This window comes from Ricinus communis, chromosome 7 (genome assembly GCF_019578655.1).
Source record: "Ricinus communis isolate WT05 ecotype wild-type chromosome 7, ASM1957865v1, whole genome shotgun sequence".
In the NCBI taxonomy this organism is placed as follows: domain Eukaryota; kingdom Viridiplantae; phylum Streptophyta; class Magnoliopsida; order Malpighiales; family Euphorbiaceae; genus Ricinus; species Ricinus communis.
Window position 1 is genome coordinate 6265474 of NC_063262.1, and position 13471 is coordinate 6278944.

Consider the following 13471-nt stretch of genomic DNA (forward strand, 5'->3'; position numbering starts at 1 on the left):
AAGCATAATTTGGATTTGGATTACTGATGGCTGTTCAAACATTTATAAGGAGAGGGCCATACAGATCAGATCAATAAAGGGGACCTTCCCATCCATGGCGACCAAAAAAATGCAAGATAAGGAAAAGATTTTCCTCATTTTTCTTAACCTTGATAAGCTTTACAATATTATTTTTATTAACCGAATTTCTTTCCAAGAAATGAACAGGAGAGATTACGAAACATCAAAGAATTTGAACCTTTTCTCTTATGTCATAAAACTATATTAGCAAGCAAATACCCAGACTTGAAGAAGAATAAACCTCAAACATGGCTCCAATTGCTTTCTTAAAATCAGATTCAATTATGATTTCTGTCGCCTCTATTGCAGTAAATTAAGGATAATCCTCCTCAAATTGCCACAACTCAGCCACTAGAGAAGGACAAAGGGCCTCTCTTTTTTAGCCTTCCATCAGGTAGTCTCTCACTGCTACCTACTGCAGATCAGTACAGCCAAACCAGCTTCTTTGTTTGAAGATTTCCAAGCAGCATCATGGTTGGCCTTATGAAAAGGAATGTAATGTATTTGGGAGTTTCTTTACCCCGTTTGTGAAGGTATAACAACAAAGAATGCTCACTGCAAAAATTCCAAGCAAGAAAGAAAAAGAACTTGAATTTGCCATCTCAATTTACTGATTCGCCAGACATGCTTGCAAATGATAATGCCGTTGATAAACCATTCATTGGACTGCCAACGGTTGAATTATTGTTCTCACCCGATGATACCATGTACATAGCCATTAAAACGTTAATCGTAAATGTGCCCCATCTTTTCACGTTTAGTTTCCAAGTATCTCATGTTCTCCCTAGTTATTGGAGTCAACAATGGGACTCTGCCTGCAATGGCCAGGCCATAACCTTTAAGCCCCACATATTTTGCAGGATTATTTGTCATCAACCTCATAGTATGGACACCCAGATCTCGTAGTATCTGCAAAAGATTAGGTCACACGTTTAGCTGCCTCAGTTTAGACTGCAAACACGAAAAACGATATGCATGCTGTACTGAAAAATTGAAGGAAGACGAGAATGTGTAAGAACATCACCACAAGCATTCATAACAAGAACAAAACATCTTATGCATGGTTGCATAAGACATTACTGTCCTAATCATAGATGTTCAATCCAAACTCCAAAGAACAAAACACAAGATCCACAAAGAACATGTTCCTAGCTGGCTGGAATGCCTTGTCTTCTACGTAAAATTTAAATGTAAATTGACCAAACTACCAATGAAGATAACCTAATCTAGTGCAATAATATAAGCTGTATAAAAATTATTAATCAAATTGCTATTACATTGAAGTAGGAGTGAGTTATCTAGATAAGGAATGATTCCACTTTTAGTCATATAAGTGCAACTCTTTAAGTTGCATGGCTGAAACAACAAAAGGCATATGAGGCTAGGACTAGATAGTACACTGCAGATATAATCCACAGAATTGATGAGATATTATATATTATTAAGAAGATGAAACAGTTTCTACCTGGGCACCAAGTCCATATTCCCGAGAATCAACAGGCAAACCCAGCTCCTCATTGGCTTCAACTGTGTCCCGTCCATCATCTTGTAGATTGTAGGCCCGAAGCTTGTGGCCTAAACCAATTCCTCTACCTTCATGTCCACGGAGGTAAACTAATATACCTCTGCCAGCTGCCTCAATTTGTGTCATAGCAAGAGCTAGCTGATTTCCACAATCACATCTAGCTGATCCAAATATATCACCTGTGAGACACTCAGAATGCACCCTCACAAGAATATCTTTACCATCCCCAATTTCACCCTGCATATTTCAGACTGTTATTGTTGTTTATAGGACTAAAATAGTCTCACCCTTAATGTAAAACAATATTTCTAATCAGCAGTAAAGGTAAGAGGACAATAAAGTTATAACCATATTGCATGGAACAATCAACATTTGCATTGACCTACAGAAGTGACAAACTTTCTACTCTCAATGGTATATAATGGAAAAGAATCTTAATTTTAATTTGGCATACTTTCTCTTCAAGTTTGGTGATAGATGCAACAACAATGTGAGTGATAATCTCCCAGTTTAAATGAATAAAAATCAAGCTCTGCCAACCCTCTGGGGATTATATATTGTGCAGCTTGGATGCCCAACTATTGAATTAAAGTTGAATATGCACAGTTCGCAGATGATTTAGTAGATAAGAATTATATTCTATGGTATTAATATTCCCTCAGCTGTGCAACTGGCGAAGGAGCTATTAAATCCTAATTATAACTGACAAGTTTGCAAGACAATATCCTTGGAATCCTAAGACTCATAACAAGCACCCAGCAAAGCCTATGCAATATGCATAGGCAATTGGTAGCAATTTCTCCAAGCAATTATTGAGATTTTCATTTGTTTACCATTTGACATTGGACAATCTGCTCATTCCAAAATTTTAATCCCTTTCTCGTAACAAAAAACTTGTAAATGTAAAAGTTTAGCATCAGATATAGAGGCAGCAAAAAGAGGATTTGACACCCATTGGCAGGTATAGATGGCCATGCACCCAGTGCTAAACTCATATGAACTTACAGAAAACAGATAGTTCCTCGAAAGGCCTGGTTATTCGCCATAGCATATAGCATCAACTGTTACATATATACTTCACATCAGTCATACATTACATCCTATTTGCCATTCATTATTAATCCGTGAAATCTCAATGGCAAAGGAAGAAAGATGATGTCAAACAATTTGGGTCTCCTACACATGAATTATATAGAAAAGAAAGGTAAAAAACTGATCTGCAAAAATCCAGGTGCAAGTATGTGTTGGCAAGTCCAAGATAGTGCCCTCTAATTAGGGAAAAAAATAATAATTAAGACATAGGAATTCACACTCAAAAGATTAAAAATACAAACAAAGATAACATAAGAAAAACGTTAAAGGAGAAACAATGGCACAGATCATGGTCAAGACTAAAAAGACCTTGAATGCAAAGAAATAAAACGTTATGATTGATTTTGATGCCAGGGTACTCACAGCCTTCTATAATATGGTCTAGTTACTACTGAACCCAAACATTAATTTTCTTAGCATTTTTCTTTGGCGCTGGCTTGCTTTCATCCATGTTTCTAATTAGTTAAAGACTCCACAGATTTTATGTTCACAGAGCTCGAACCAACTTGAGCACCAACTTGATGCACACGCCATATAGCTTTTGAATTATTCAAAAATTATAGTAGCCAATGATACCTAGCTGTCATGCCTAAACTAATTAAGAGTAATGAAGAAGTCTATATATGAGGTTATTCAAAGTTCTTCATCTTCCGCTTTTCCCCTTTACTTTTGATTATAAAGATCTTTTTATTTTTGAAAAATTAAAAAGATCATTTTAGGCAAGCATACTTTTTTATTCACTCTTCATAAGCTTTAAAACTCATATTAATAAACTATAACTTTTTTCTCTTCGTCAAATAAAGAAAGCTGCAATCCATAACTCTTAAATCAACTGTTTACCTTCACAAACAAAGGCCAGCCTCTAAAAATGTGCCATACATTATTTTAAACAAAAGACTCCTTTTAATTTTTCAAAAACCTTAACACAACCTTTTTCTAACCAAAATCATAGCTGTGTTTACTACTTCTGAATATGAAATTCAAGTTAGGAGTCTATAAAAGAAGTTAGCTTTAAGCTCACATTCATGGTCCAGAATCCAACCTTCATGTTACTGAGTGAGAGAATTCTGAAAACAATTATGGTCAATCTACAGCATTTTCACTGGTTACAGAGCATATGAGCAATCAAATCACTGACTATGCAGGTATTTAACAATAAGAACTGAAAATCGTTCCATTTAAGTGAAACATGTCCAATAAAGCAACCTAAAAAACGACATAGCATACATCAAATCATAATTGGAAAATAGATTTTGAAGTTAAACAAGATACTAAGTTAATTAAAAGATTCCATCATAATACAATATAGGAACATAGCATACATCAAATTACTACCAAAATTCAAACTATAACTTGAAGATAACAGGTGATTTTATACTATTGTTGCATAAAATGAACCGCTACCTGAGAACGCGAGTTAAGATAGATAGCTTACTTTGACCATTGCTATATGCTCTATTCCATCCAGCAGTGACCTGTAACAGTAGGCTTCAAATGGGCCCCACATAGTTGGTATTGGAGCAGTAGCAGCCAGCTCCACTAATCTGTCTCTCTTCCTCCTATATCTGTCAATAATTGTTCAAAAACACCATTGAGACAATTAAAAAAGGATACTACCCAATAGCAATTCAAAACACGACATCTGAACCCCGAAGAGTGCCTTTTAAAAAAAGCCCTTTTTGTTTTCTTTTTGTTCACTGAGAAGATGTACCAATCCACAGGTATACTTTTCTGTTTTTTCTTTGTGTAGAATATGCTAAATATCCTGAAATGCTAGTTACCCATTTTTCAGGCAATTGAAGTAAAGCTTGCTAATTGATATTATGCTAAGAAGGGCAGCAAGTCCCTGAACCTTGATATGCAAATAGAGAAACCTAAAAATTAAAATAGTTACCTGATTAGATCGGCTATGGAAATGATTTTTAAGTTTTCTGTTTGTGCAAACTGGCGAAGCCTAGGTAATCTAGCCATGGAGCCATCATCATCAACAATCTCACATAAAACAGCAACAGGCTCTAACCCAGCTAACATTGAAAGATCAACAGAAGCTTCTGTATGTCCAGCTCTTTTTAAAACCCCTCCTTCCCTGTACTTAAGTGGAAAAATATGACCAGGGCGATTAAAATCTCCAGGTTTTGAATCTCTAGAGGCAAGAGCCAACACTGTTGCTGCCCTGTCATGAGCCGAAACACCTGTTGTTGTGCCATGTTTTGCATCCTATGTAAACAGGATGGAAAATGTTGGACATGGAATTGGAACCAGCTAATAAAATAAGCAATTTGAAGGTATAACAAAGACACAGTTAAAACCTTTTTTCTTTTTTTCAGGAAAGCAACTAAGCTGTTAGATTTGCCTAAATAATGTTGCAATCATCTATGCACTGTATATAATGAAAAGAAAAAGGGAAAGGAAAACAAGGAACTGGGATATGTACTAACAGGAGTAGGAAAATAGACACAAAATGAATAGGTGAAAGTTGAATGCTTAACTAGGTTAATTGTCAAGCATATAGACTTTATAGCTGCAATGCGTGAATCAAACTTTAGATAAATGTCTTATGAGAACATACAGGTATATACCTGTTTCTACATAAAAAGTTAAAAGTTTCAAATCCTTCATACTTTTGGATGCTTATTTCAGGAAGGAGAAGAAGAGGAAGCATTTAAACTTGACCAAAACAAACTTATAGCAACATACCACTGTAACAGTAAATGCAGTGCAAAGTTTCTCCTCATTCTCCTTGTGTGTTACCATTAGGGGCAGTTCCAACCTCTCCAAATCTTCTCCCTTCATACTCACACATACAATACCGGTTCCATGCTTGACAATAAATGCCATAGCTTCAGGAGTTGCCTTTGATGCTGCCATTATCAAGTCTCCCTCATTTTCTCTGTCTTCATCATCGACAACAATTACTAACTGCAACATTATTCAAAATCAGTTTAGTTCTTAAATTGCTCCATTGAACAAATTAAATGCAGCATGGAAATAACGACGACTAACCTTGCCTTGACGAATATCTTCAATGGCCTCAGGTATAGAAGCAAATCCATCAGTAGGATGATCAAGATCATACTCATCATCATCAGGAAAGAAAGCAGACGTAGTGGGAGTTATTTCGGCAGAAAGTGTATCGAAACCTATTGCATCAGGTTGTAATTCAAGGCCAGGTGATGGGTTAAACTTATTGCTAACGATGGTATCTTGTCCTGGAGCTCCATTGTTATTATGATAAGAGAGAAGATCACCTTCTCCAGATACCAATGAGGCTCTAACTCGACTAACACCCTTCAACCTGAAACACAATTTCCTAGTGGGGTTGCTTGAGACTACTAGATCAGTTAAATCATTTGGCGCAAATGGATAGGCACAATGCAGACCCTTATAGCCTCCTCTGAGAAAAAGAGAGCAAATTATTAGTTATAAATGTAAAGGCAACACAATGAAAACAAAATTTTTGTTTTTAAAAAAAAAAATAAAAAATGCAGAATTGCAATCCCAAGTAACAATGCTATGTTATCAAAATAATGATCAATAAAAATGGAAAAATGCACAGTAACAACCTTCAGCTCATTGAATACATATAATTGCTAGAATTCAAATCTTTCAAATTTAAAAACTAAAATCATAACTACAGTTAACATAATTTGACGAGAATTGAAATGAAATAAATTATTTGAGTAATTGAATAACCAGACAAGAAAACATGAGCAAGAAACACAAAACTGAGCGATACAATTTTCAAGAATTTCAGTCCAACGAAACCAACTATATGTTTCTACTAAATCAGATAAAAAATGAAATTAACAAATTGAAAGAGGGAACTCACTGTAAAGGAGAGGGATTGAAAGAGGAAATGTAGAGATAAACAGAAGCCATGCCTTAGAAAAATTAAATATTTATATATTTGTATGATTTGAATTATTTATCCAAACAAAAGTTAGCTGAAGGGCACCGTTCATCGTCAATAACAACACCGCCACCAAGCAAAATCAAAGTGTTGAATTGTGTGTGGATATATCTAATTTCCTGCTTACGTGGCAAATCCTCTCTTGGCCTTTTTCACTTTTTCTTTCTTTATCCGCTTTCTTTGCATAGTTAGTTTATTCATTGCTACGTCGTCGTTTATTTTCACCTACTAGTATTCTAGGCTTCTAGTTCCCAATTGTGAATATTTCTTTTTAGATTCTTCTTTCAATTTCTCTTTTTCTTTTGAAAAAACATCTAATTCTGATTATAAGTGTAAATAAATAGATAAATATATGGTAAGCTAACAAATATTAAAAATTAAATAAAAATAATTGGAATTAGTATCATTTTATTCTGTATGTTTTAATTGTTTTCTTTAAATCCTAATGAAATATTAATAAGACAAACAAATGATTTTGTAAACAAAGCCTTTCCAATAATTGAAATACTTTTAACATTTAAATAAAAATAACAAACTACTTTTAAAATTTAAAAGAAAAACAGTTTAATTCACATTGAATTATTGATTCTTATCAAATAATTAAAATCTAATAAATAAGTATTTAATTTTAGTTAAATTTTAACACGTTGATTACAAACTAAAGAATGAGATCATTCAAATATTAAATATTATATCTAGTTATATTTGAGAGGATCATACTTTAATTTTTAAAATCTTTATATATAAATAATTATAAAATTATAGATCTAAAAAAATAATAAAATAGAATCTTAAGAATTAAAATTTTAAAATTTACAGGTTTTAAGACTTAAAACTCTTAAAATTTAAAATTTATTTGATTCAACTCATCAATATAGTCGATAATTGATAATTAATAGCTGATATCTGATTGTTGATAACTAATAATTAATAAATTAAATTATATAATAAAATTTTATTAACCGTTATTGTTAGGGTGTTAAATAAATATTGAGAGTTCAAAATGTGTTTTATTTTATAATGTTATTTTTAATGATATAACAAATAAAAATAACTTATATTAATAAAAATATTATAACTAATTTCGTTAATTCAATTATATTTATCATCAAAAATATTTTCAAATTATACTACTAAAAGTATTTATAGTTTTGAATGTTATAAATATTAAATTTCATAATTGATTGACTATTATGATGTCAAAATAATCATCATTTAATATTAATTATAAGAAGATTAGCTATGATATTAACATAAAACAAATCATTACTTATCATTTCTAATAATAATAATGTTAATTCTTATAAGAAGATTAGCTATGATATCAATATAAACGTTTAAAACTAAAATCGATAGAATTAGTTTTTTAAGTCTTACTAAATAAATTTAACTCAATTATTAATTTGAAAATAATTATTAATCTTTGTGTGTGAATGATTGTTGGTTATTGAATTATAGATCCCAGGAAGCATTCCATAATGTCTCATTTCTTCTCAATATTCGCTATAAAAAAACTTTACTTAAACTTTCACTCCTCCAATTTGTAACCGTTAACTAACGGTTGTAACGGGGTCTATCCAAGCTAGAATAATTAACTGGGTCATGAGCCGAGTTTAATTGAGCTTTCGAAAACTATACGCAAGTAATTGGGCCAGGCCGAATATCATTCCGACACTAAGCAGTACCTTTTATAACTTTTAAGAGCTTTTTTCATAAATGCCACAAAAATAAAATATTTTATATGTTTTTTATTTAACCAATAAATTTCTAAATACCATAAAATGAAATTTTATTTATAAAAATATCTAATTTGGTTTATTTAGATGAAAAAGTGTATGTTGGATATATTTTAAAGAACAATTGTATATGTTCAGTATACTTTTGATTGATAATAAATCTAAAATAAATAAATTTTTATGAAATATTGTTGTATTTTATTTAATTTTTTGATATTAATGATGAATAAATAAAGTATTTTTTTATTTAAAGATTTAGATGTGTCGAAAATATCATATTTGAAAAATTAGATAAATTACTACAAGTTTTAAAAAAAAAAGTACATGTTGAGTATATATTTGAGAAAAAAAATATGTCCAGTATATTTTTAACGTAAATAACAACAAAAAATATATATTTAACCAAAAATAATGTACATCAAGTATATGTTAGGTATCTCAACTTTTTTCAAATGAAATAAAATACAAATTTAAAAAAAAAAAAAACTGAACGAAAAAAGATATATGTTTGCCAAATAATAGTATATTTTAGGTATCTCGAAATTTTTAAAATGAAATAAAATTCAACTCAAATGTTTGCTAATAAAATTCAACTCAAATATTTAACAGCAAACATTATATGTTTATTAAACTATGGTATACGTTAGGTATTTTTAAATTATCTGAAATTAATTTTGAAAAAACGAAAAAAGATGAATAAGTAAATAATGGTATTTCTGAAAACAACAGGGGTAATTTTGAAAAAAGTAAAAAAAATAGGAGTATTTTTGTAATTATTATCAAAAGAATAGATAAATGGTGAAATTTTATTTCTTTTTAACTATTATTTGCACATGTATCTTATCATATTATATTAGCTACTTCTTAATATTTAAAGACTATATTTTTCATTCTTTTATTTTATAATTTTATACTAAAAAGTTCTTTCATTAAAAAATCGTTAAATATGTTTGGCTGTATACTATTTGCCTCTTGATTTTTAGTGTAATATATAATTTTTTTATTTATATCTTGTTTATTACACTAAAATCTTCTTGCATTTTGAAAGTCAATACAATTAAAATAATAAATTTATACAAAATATATATTTTGATTCTTAAATATCTTATCAAAATTATAATTCTAATTTAACGAAATTAATAATAAAAATAATATTTATTTTATTTTTTAATAATTTAAAATTAAATTATATAAATTCTTAATATTTCGCTCAACATAAGTACTTCTAAAATATTTAAGTTTTATTAAAACTAAAGTATACTAAAAATAAGAGCAAGTAAAAAAATTTAATGATTAAGTTGAAATTTTCTTTTATTGATTTAGTTTTTTTAACTATCGTGACTTTAAATAAAAGAGATAATAATTAGTTTTATTAAAAGACAATAAATTTCTAGTATAATAAATAACTATAAGCAATAATTTATGTGTTATATAAAAAAATGGCAGAACTTATAAGATCAAACCTAAGCAATGATTGTTTAACGAAAATTTTGATATAATAATTTTTTTAATATAAAATTATAAAATAAAAAATATAATTTTTAGATGTTAAACGAGGAATTATAATAACATGGTAAAAGATGAATATGGCTGTTGAAGTTACAATAGAAGATGTAAATAATAATGTTAAATTGAGGATTCTCATTCAATTGGCTCATGGGATTAAAACAATCATAGGATGTGTACTTGGGACTTGCGGAATGCATAATGCAAAATCTTTTGGTGTCAAACTTTGAGGTAAAAAAGGAAAGAGAGGGGAAGGGAAGAAAGTATTAAAATTGTGTTACATGCACGACAAGTTAACCAACATCAACATGTAACTTTCTACTACTAATAATTCACATCAAGAATATAATAAATGAATATGTATCATACTCCTCCTGTCATAATGTGAGATCACTAAAAGCAGGCACCAGAATTCAGAACTCGTGTGTGTGTATATATAAATGATGACTAAGAGAAGATTCAATATGATGCAGTAATTGTAGTCATCTCAGTTTGTGTCTGTACAAGTGTGAAAAGCATAAGTTAATGCTCATTGCATTCAACCTAAATAATGAGCATCAGGGTCCCATTTATCTATAAAGAATTTTTTATAGAATCATTGACATTTGAAATATGTTGCAGCAACTCTTTTAAATTGTTTAAAATCTCTTTTATTTTCTTCACATTCCAAGTTCATCTTCTTAGTTTGTTAGCTACCCAAAACAAAAAAGAAAAGAAAAAAAAAAAGAAGAATGAGATATTAAAGAAGAATTCATAAAAAAAAAGAAAAAAATGCTAACTTTCAGAGTTCTCAGTTAATATTTTCTTAACTTAGATTAACAAAGTGTTTCTTTACACATTGTGTATTGCATATTTGAGTTTAAGTGTTTACTTAATTTTCATGATTCATTATGAGGTCCAATAAGATGATTTGTCGTTAATGTGGTAACCCTCTTCCACACAAATCTTTCACCTAACCAGATATAATAAAATCAAGATTACATTATATTTTTTTTGAGTATATTATTTGGTAATATAAAATTACTTAATATAATACAATAATAAATACATAATGTGATAAATATTTTTATTTAATATAATGATTGATACATAAAAAGTATATAACTATCATAATTATTTATATTTAAATTTTTTATCTATGTATATAAGTAATTGTAAGTCTGGTGCTTAACTTTCTGATTGATATTTTAATTTTTTTAATTCAATTAAGTATTTGAATTGGATAAAATATATCAAATAAGTATTATTTCACTTCAAATTTGTTTAAATGGATGAATATATTATTTGCCACATCATAAGAGCTGCCAAATGACTAAAGTGTCTTCACTTTCTTTCTTCTTTTGTTCGTAATCATTTTTAGATATTTTAACAAATAAATGATAGAATATTACTTAAGAATATCCTCAAAGCTCTAAATTACTATCAATAATACAAACCAATAATAACCATTTGTTATTTTTTTTTTCCAATTTGACATACGTATTTAACTTATTAATAGATAAATCTCGATAACGTCTGAAGAATGCAAAAGAAAAATTTGAAAGAGAAGATCTAGAAGTAGAAATTTGAAAAAAAGAAATTGAAGCAGATGGAGCAGCTGAGAACCCATCATTTCCATCAGAAGATTTTGTAGAAAATGTTAAAGATAGTGAAGCAGGTGAGCAACAGAAGAACAAAAACAGAAACAAGAAGAACAAAAGAAAGGAAAAGGAAGGAGGAGACACACTAGTGGCTCAGACTTAAGTCTTTCTTTTGTAAGGCTATACATACAAGCAGCAGACCCATTTAGCATGTGTTTGAAATTTGAGAAATAAGCAGTCAAGCTTCCCCATTGTTGTAATTGATTAGAGGATTGACTATGTTGTCATTTGGGTTTAGATAAAGTAACTGCCAGTAGAGGAATATGTCTAAATTTGAACATTTGCATGGCAATTCTGTGTGAATATCATCAGTGAGTGTTACTATCCACATCCTATCAAATTTAGGTCTAATTAGTTCAATCAGTGATAATCCAAAAGCTTTTGCCAGGAAGCCAATGGGGCATGCTTATTTTCATTGACAAAAATGGAACACCGTTTATGCTAATTTAACTTTTGACACCTCTCACCTTTTGTTTTTTTGACATTTTTCACCTTTAACCTTCTATTTTTATATTTTCGCAATTTCTTTTTCTTTTTAATTTTTCACCATATAAATGAATAAAAACATAAAATATATATAGATGAGAAAGAAGTTAAAAAAATTGAGATATAAAAGTAGTTAAAATTAGAAGTTGAGAAATGTTATAGATTAAATAATAATTGAAGAGTGTCAGATATTAAATTAGTAAAATTTAGACATGAAACTATATATTCTACTATCAATCAAATTGCACTTATATTTTATTTGGTGCTAAAGTTTCTCTTTAGTTCTTCACTCCTGCTTTCTGAAAATCAAATGAAAAAGAAAACAAAGACAGGCCAATGGAATACCAATTCCAGTAGAAAATTTCAAATGACTAATGATTGATTATATTATTAGGAAAACTTTTATATAAGGCTTGATGTATGTTCTCAGCTGTACATCAAACCGATAAATGATTGATACATATTTATTAGTTTTAAAATAGTGAAGTATGTGTCAATCATTTTATATTAAAATATAAATTACTTTACAAATATATCACTTTTCAATTAGTCATGGGTATCCACCAAATCTAAATAATAAAAAAAATAATTTTTCAATTAATTGTAAGTATCCACCAAATCTAGATAACAAAAAATATAAAATGAATTTCAAACATTTGAGAATGAACTGCCCATAGAGCTTGTTTGCTAAATAACTATGTCTATTTCAATTAATTATAAAAATTATCATGTCCATGCTTGAAAATTTGGCTCATAATAACTCCTCAAAGCTGTCCAAACAAAACATTCTCCATGATTAAAGTTTAGTGAGAAGGTATGAAATTGTATATATATATATATATATAACTTGAAATAATTAGATTAGAAAAGAGATGAAGAGGAGGGGAAGAAAGAAAAAAGAAAAGAAGAAAACATAGTCTTTTGGCAAGATTCTACTTTCTCATACTTTTCAAATTAGGCTTTAGACAGCACTCACAAAATAGAGAAAAAGAAAAGCTGCCTTCCATTAAGGGGTCTACGTAACACACTCCAAAACACTTCTCTCACCTAACCAAATCTCTTTTCCCAATTTTTACAACTTTTTAAATTTTGTTTCTTTCTTTCTCTTTTTTAATTTTGCACACACCCAATCCAACCCAACTCATATGCAATAGATTCTATATGCACTTTCTTCACCATACACCTCCAAAAGAGAGCTATCCGATCCATTAACAAATAAGAGAAAAGGAAAAAAAATATATAAAAAAGAAAAGAAAAGAAAAGAAAAAGAACTCTCTCTTTCCACCTCTGTAAAGTATATACATATTTTATTATAAGAATAAGTTCATGAAAACAAAATTTCATGTGTTGGTTTTCTGTCACTTTTGAAACATCATACTCACAGTTACCTTTCCATTCCCTTATTCTGGAAACTATATAGTCCTCTCTTAATGAAATGCCATGTGATCCCTGTCCTCTTTATTATACTTTCATTTCTTTCTTTTGGGTTCTTGCTTTGGAGATTGATATACATATG

The 13471-nt window shown here is 29.5% G+C and overlaps 1 protein-coding gene across 1 annotated transcript; it reads right to left on the reverse strand.

The window, feature by feature from the left end:
• Positions 1–155: 155 nt before the first annotated feature.
• LOC8278151 (bifunctional riboflavin biosynthesis protein RIBA 1, chloroplastic) lies at positions 156–6690 on the reverse strand. The gene is made up of 7 exons (XM_002534056.4): positions 6507–6690; positions 5681–6071; positions 5375–5596; positions 4572–4894; positions 4113–4242; positions 1526–1822; positions 156–969 (listed from the first exon to the last, which is right to left on the reverse strand). Exons 1-7 carry the CDS (start codon positions 6554–6556, stop codon positions 787–789), a joined length of 1596 nt encoding a protein of 531 aa, XP_002534102.2. The 5' UTR covers positions 6557–6690; the 3' UTR covers positions 156–786.
• Between the last annotated feature and the right edge of the window lie 6781 nt (positions 6691–13471).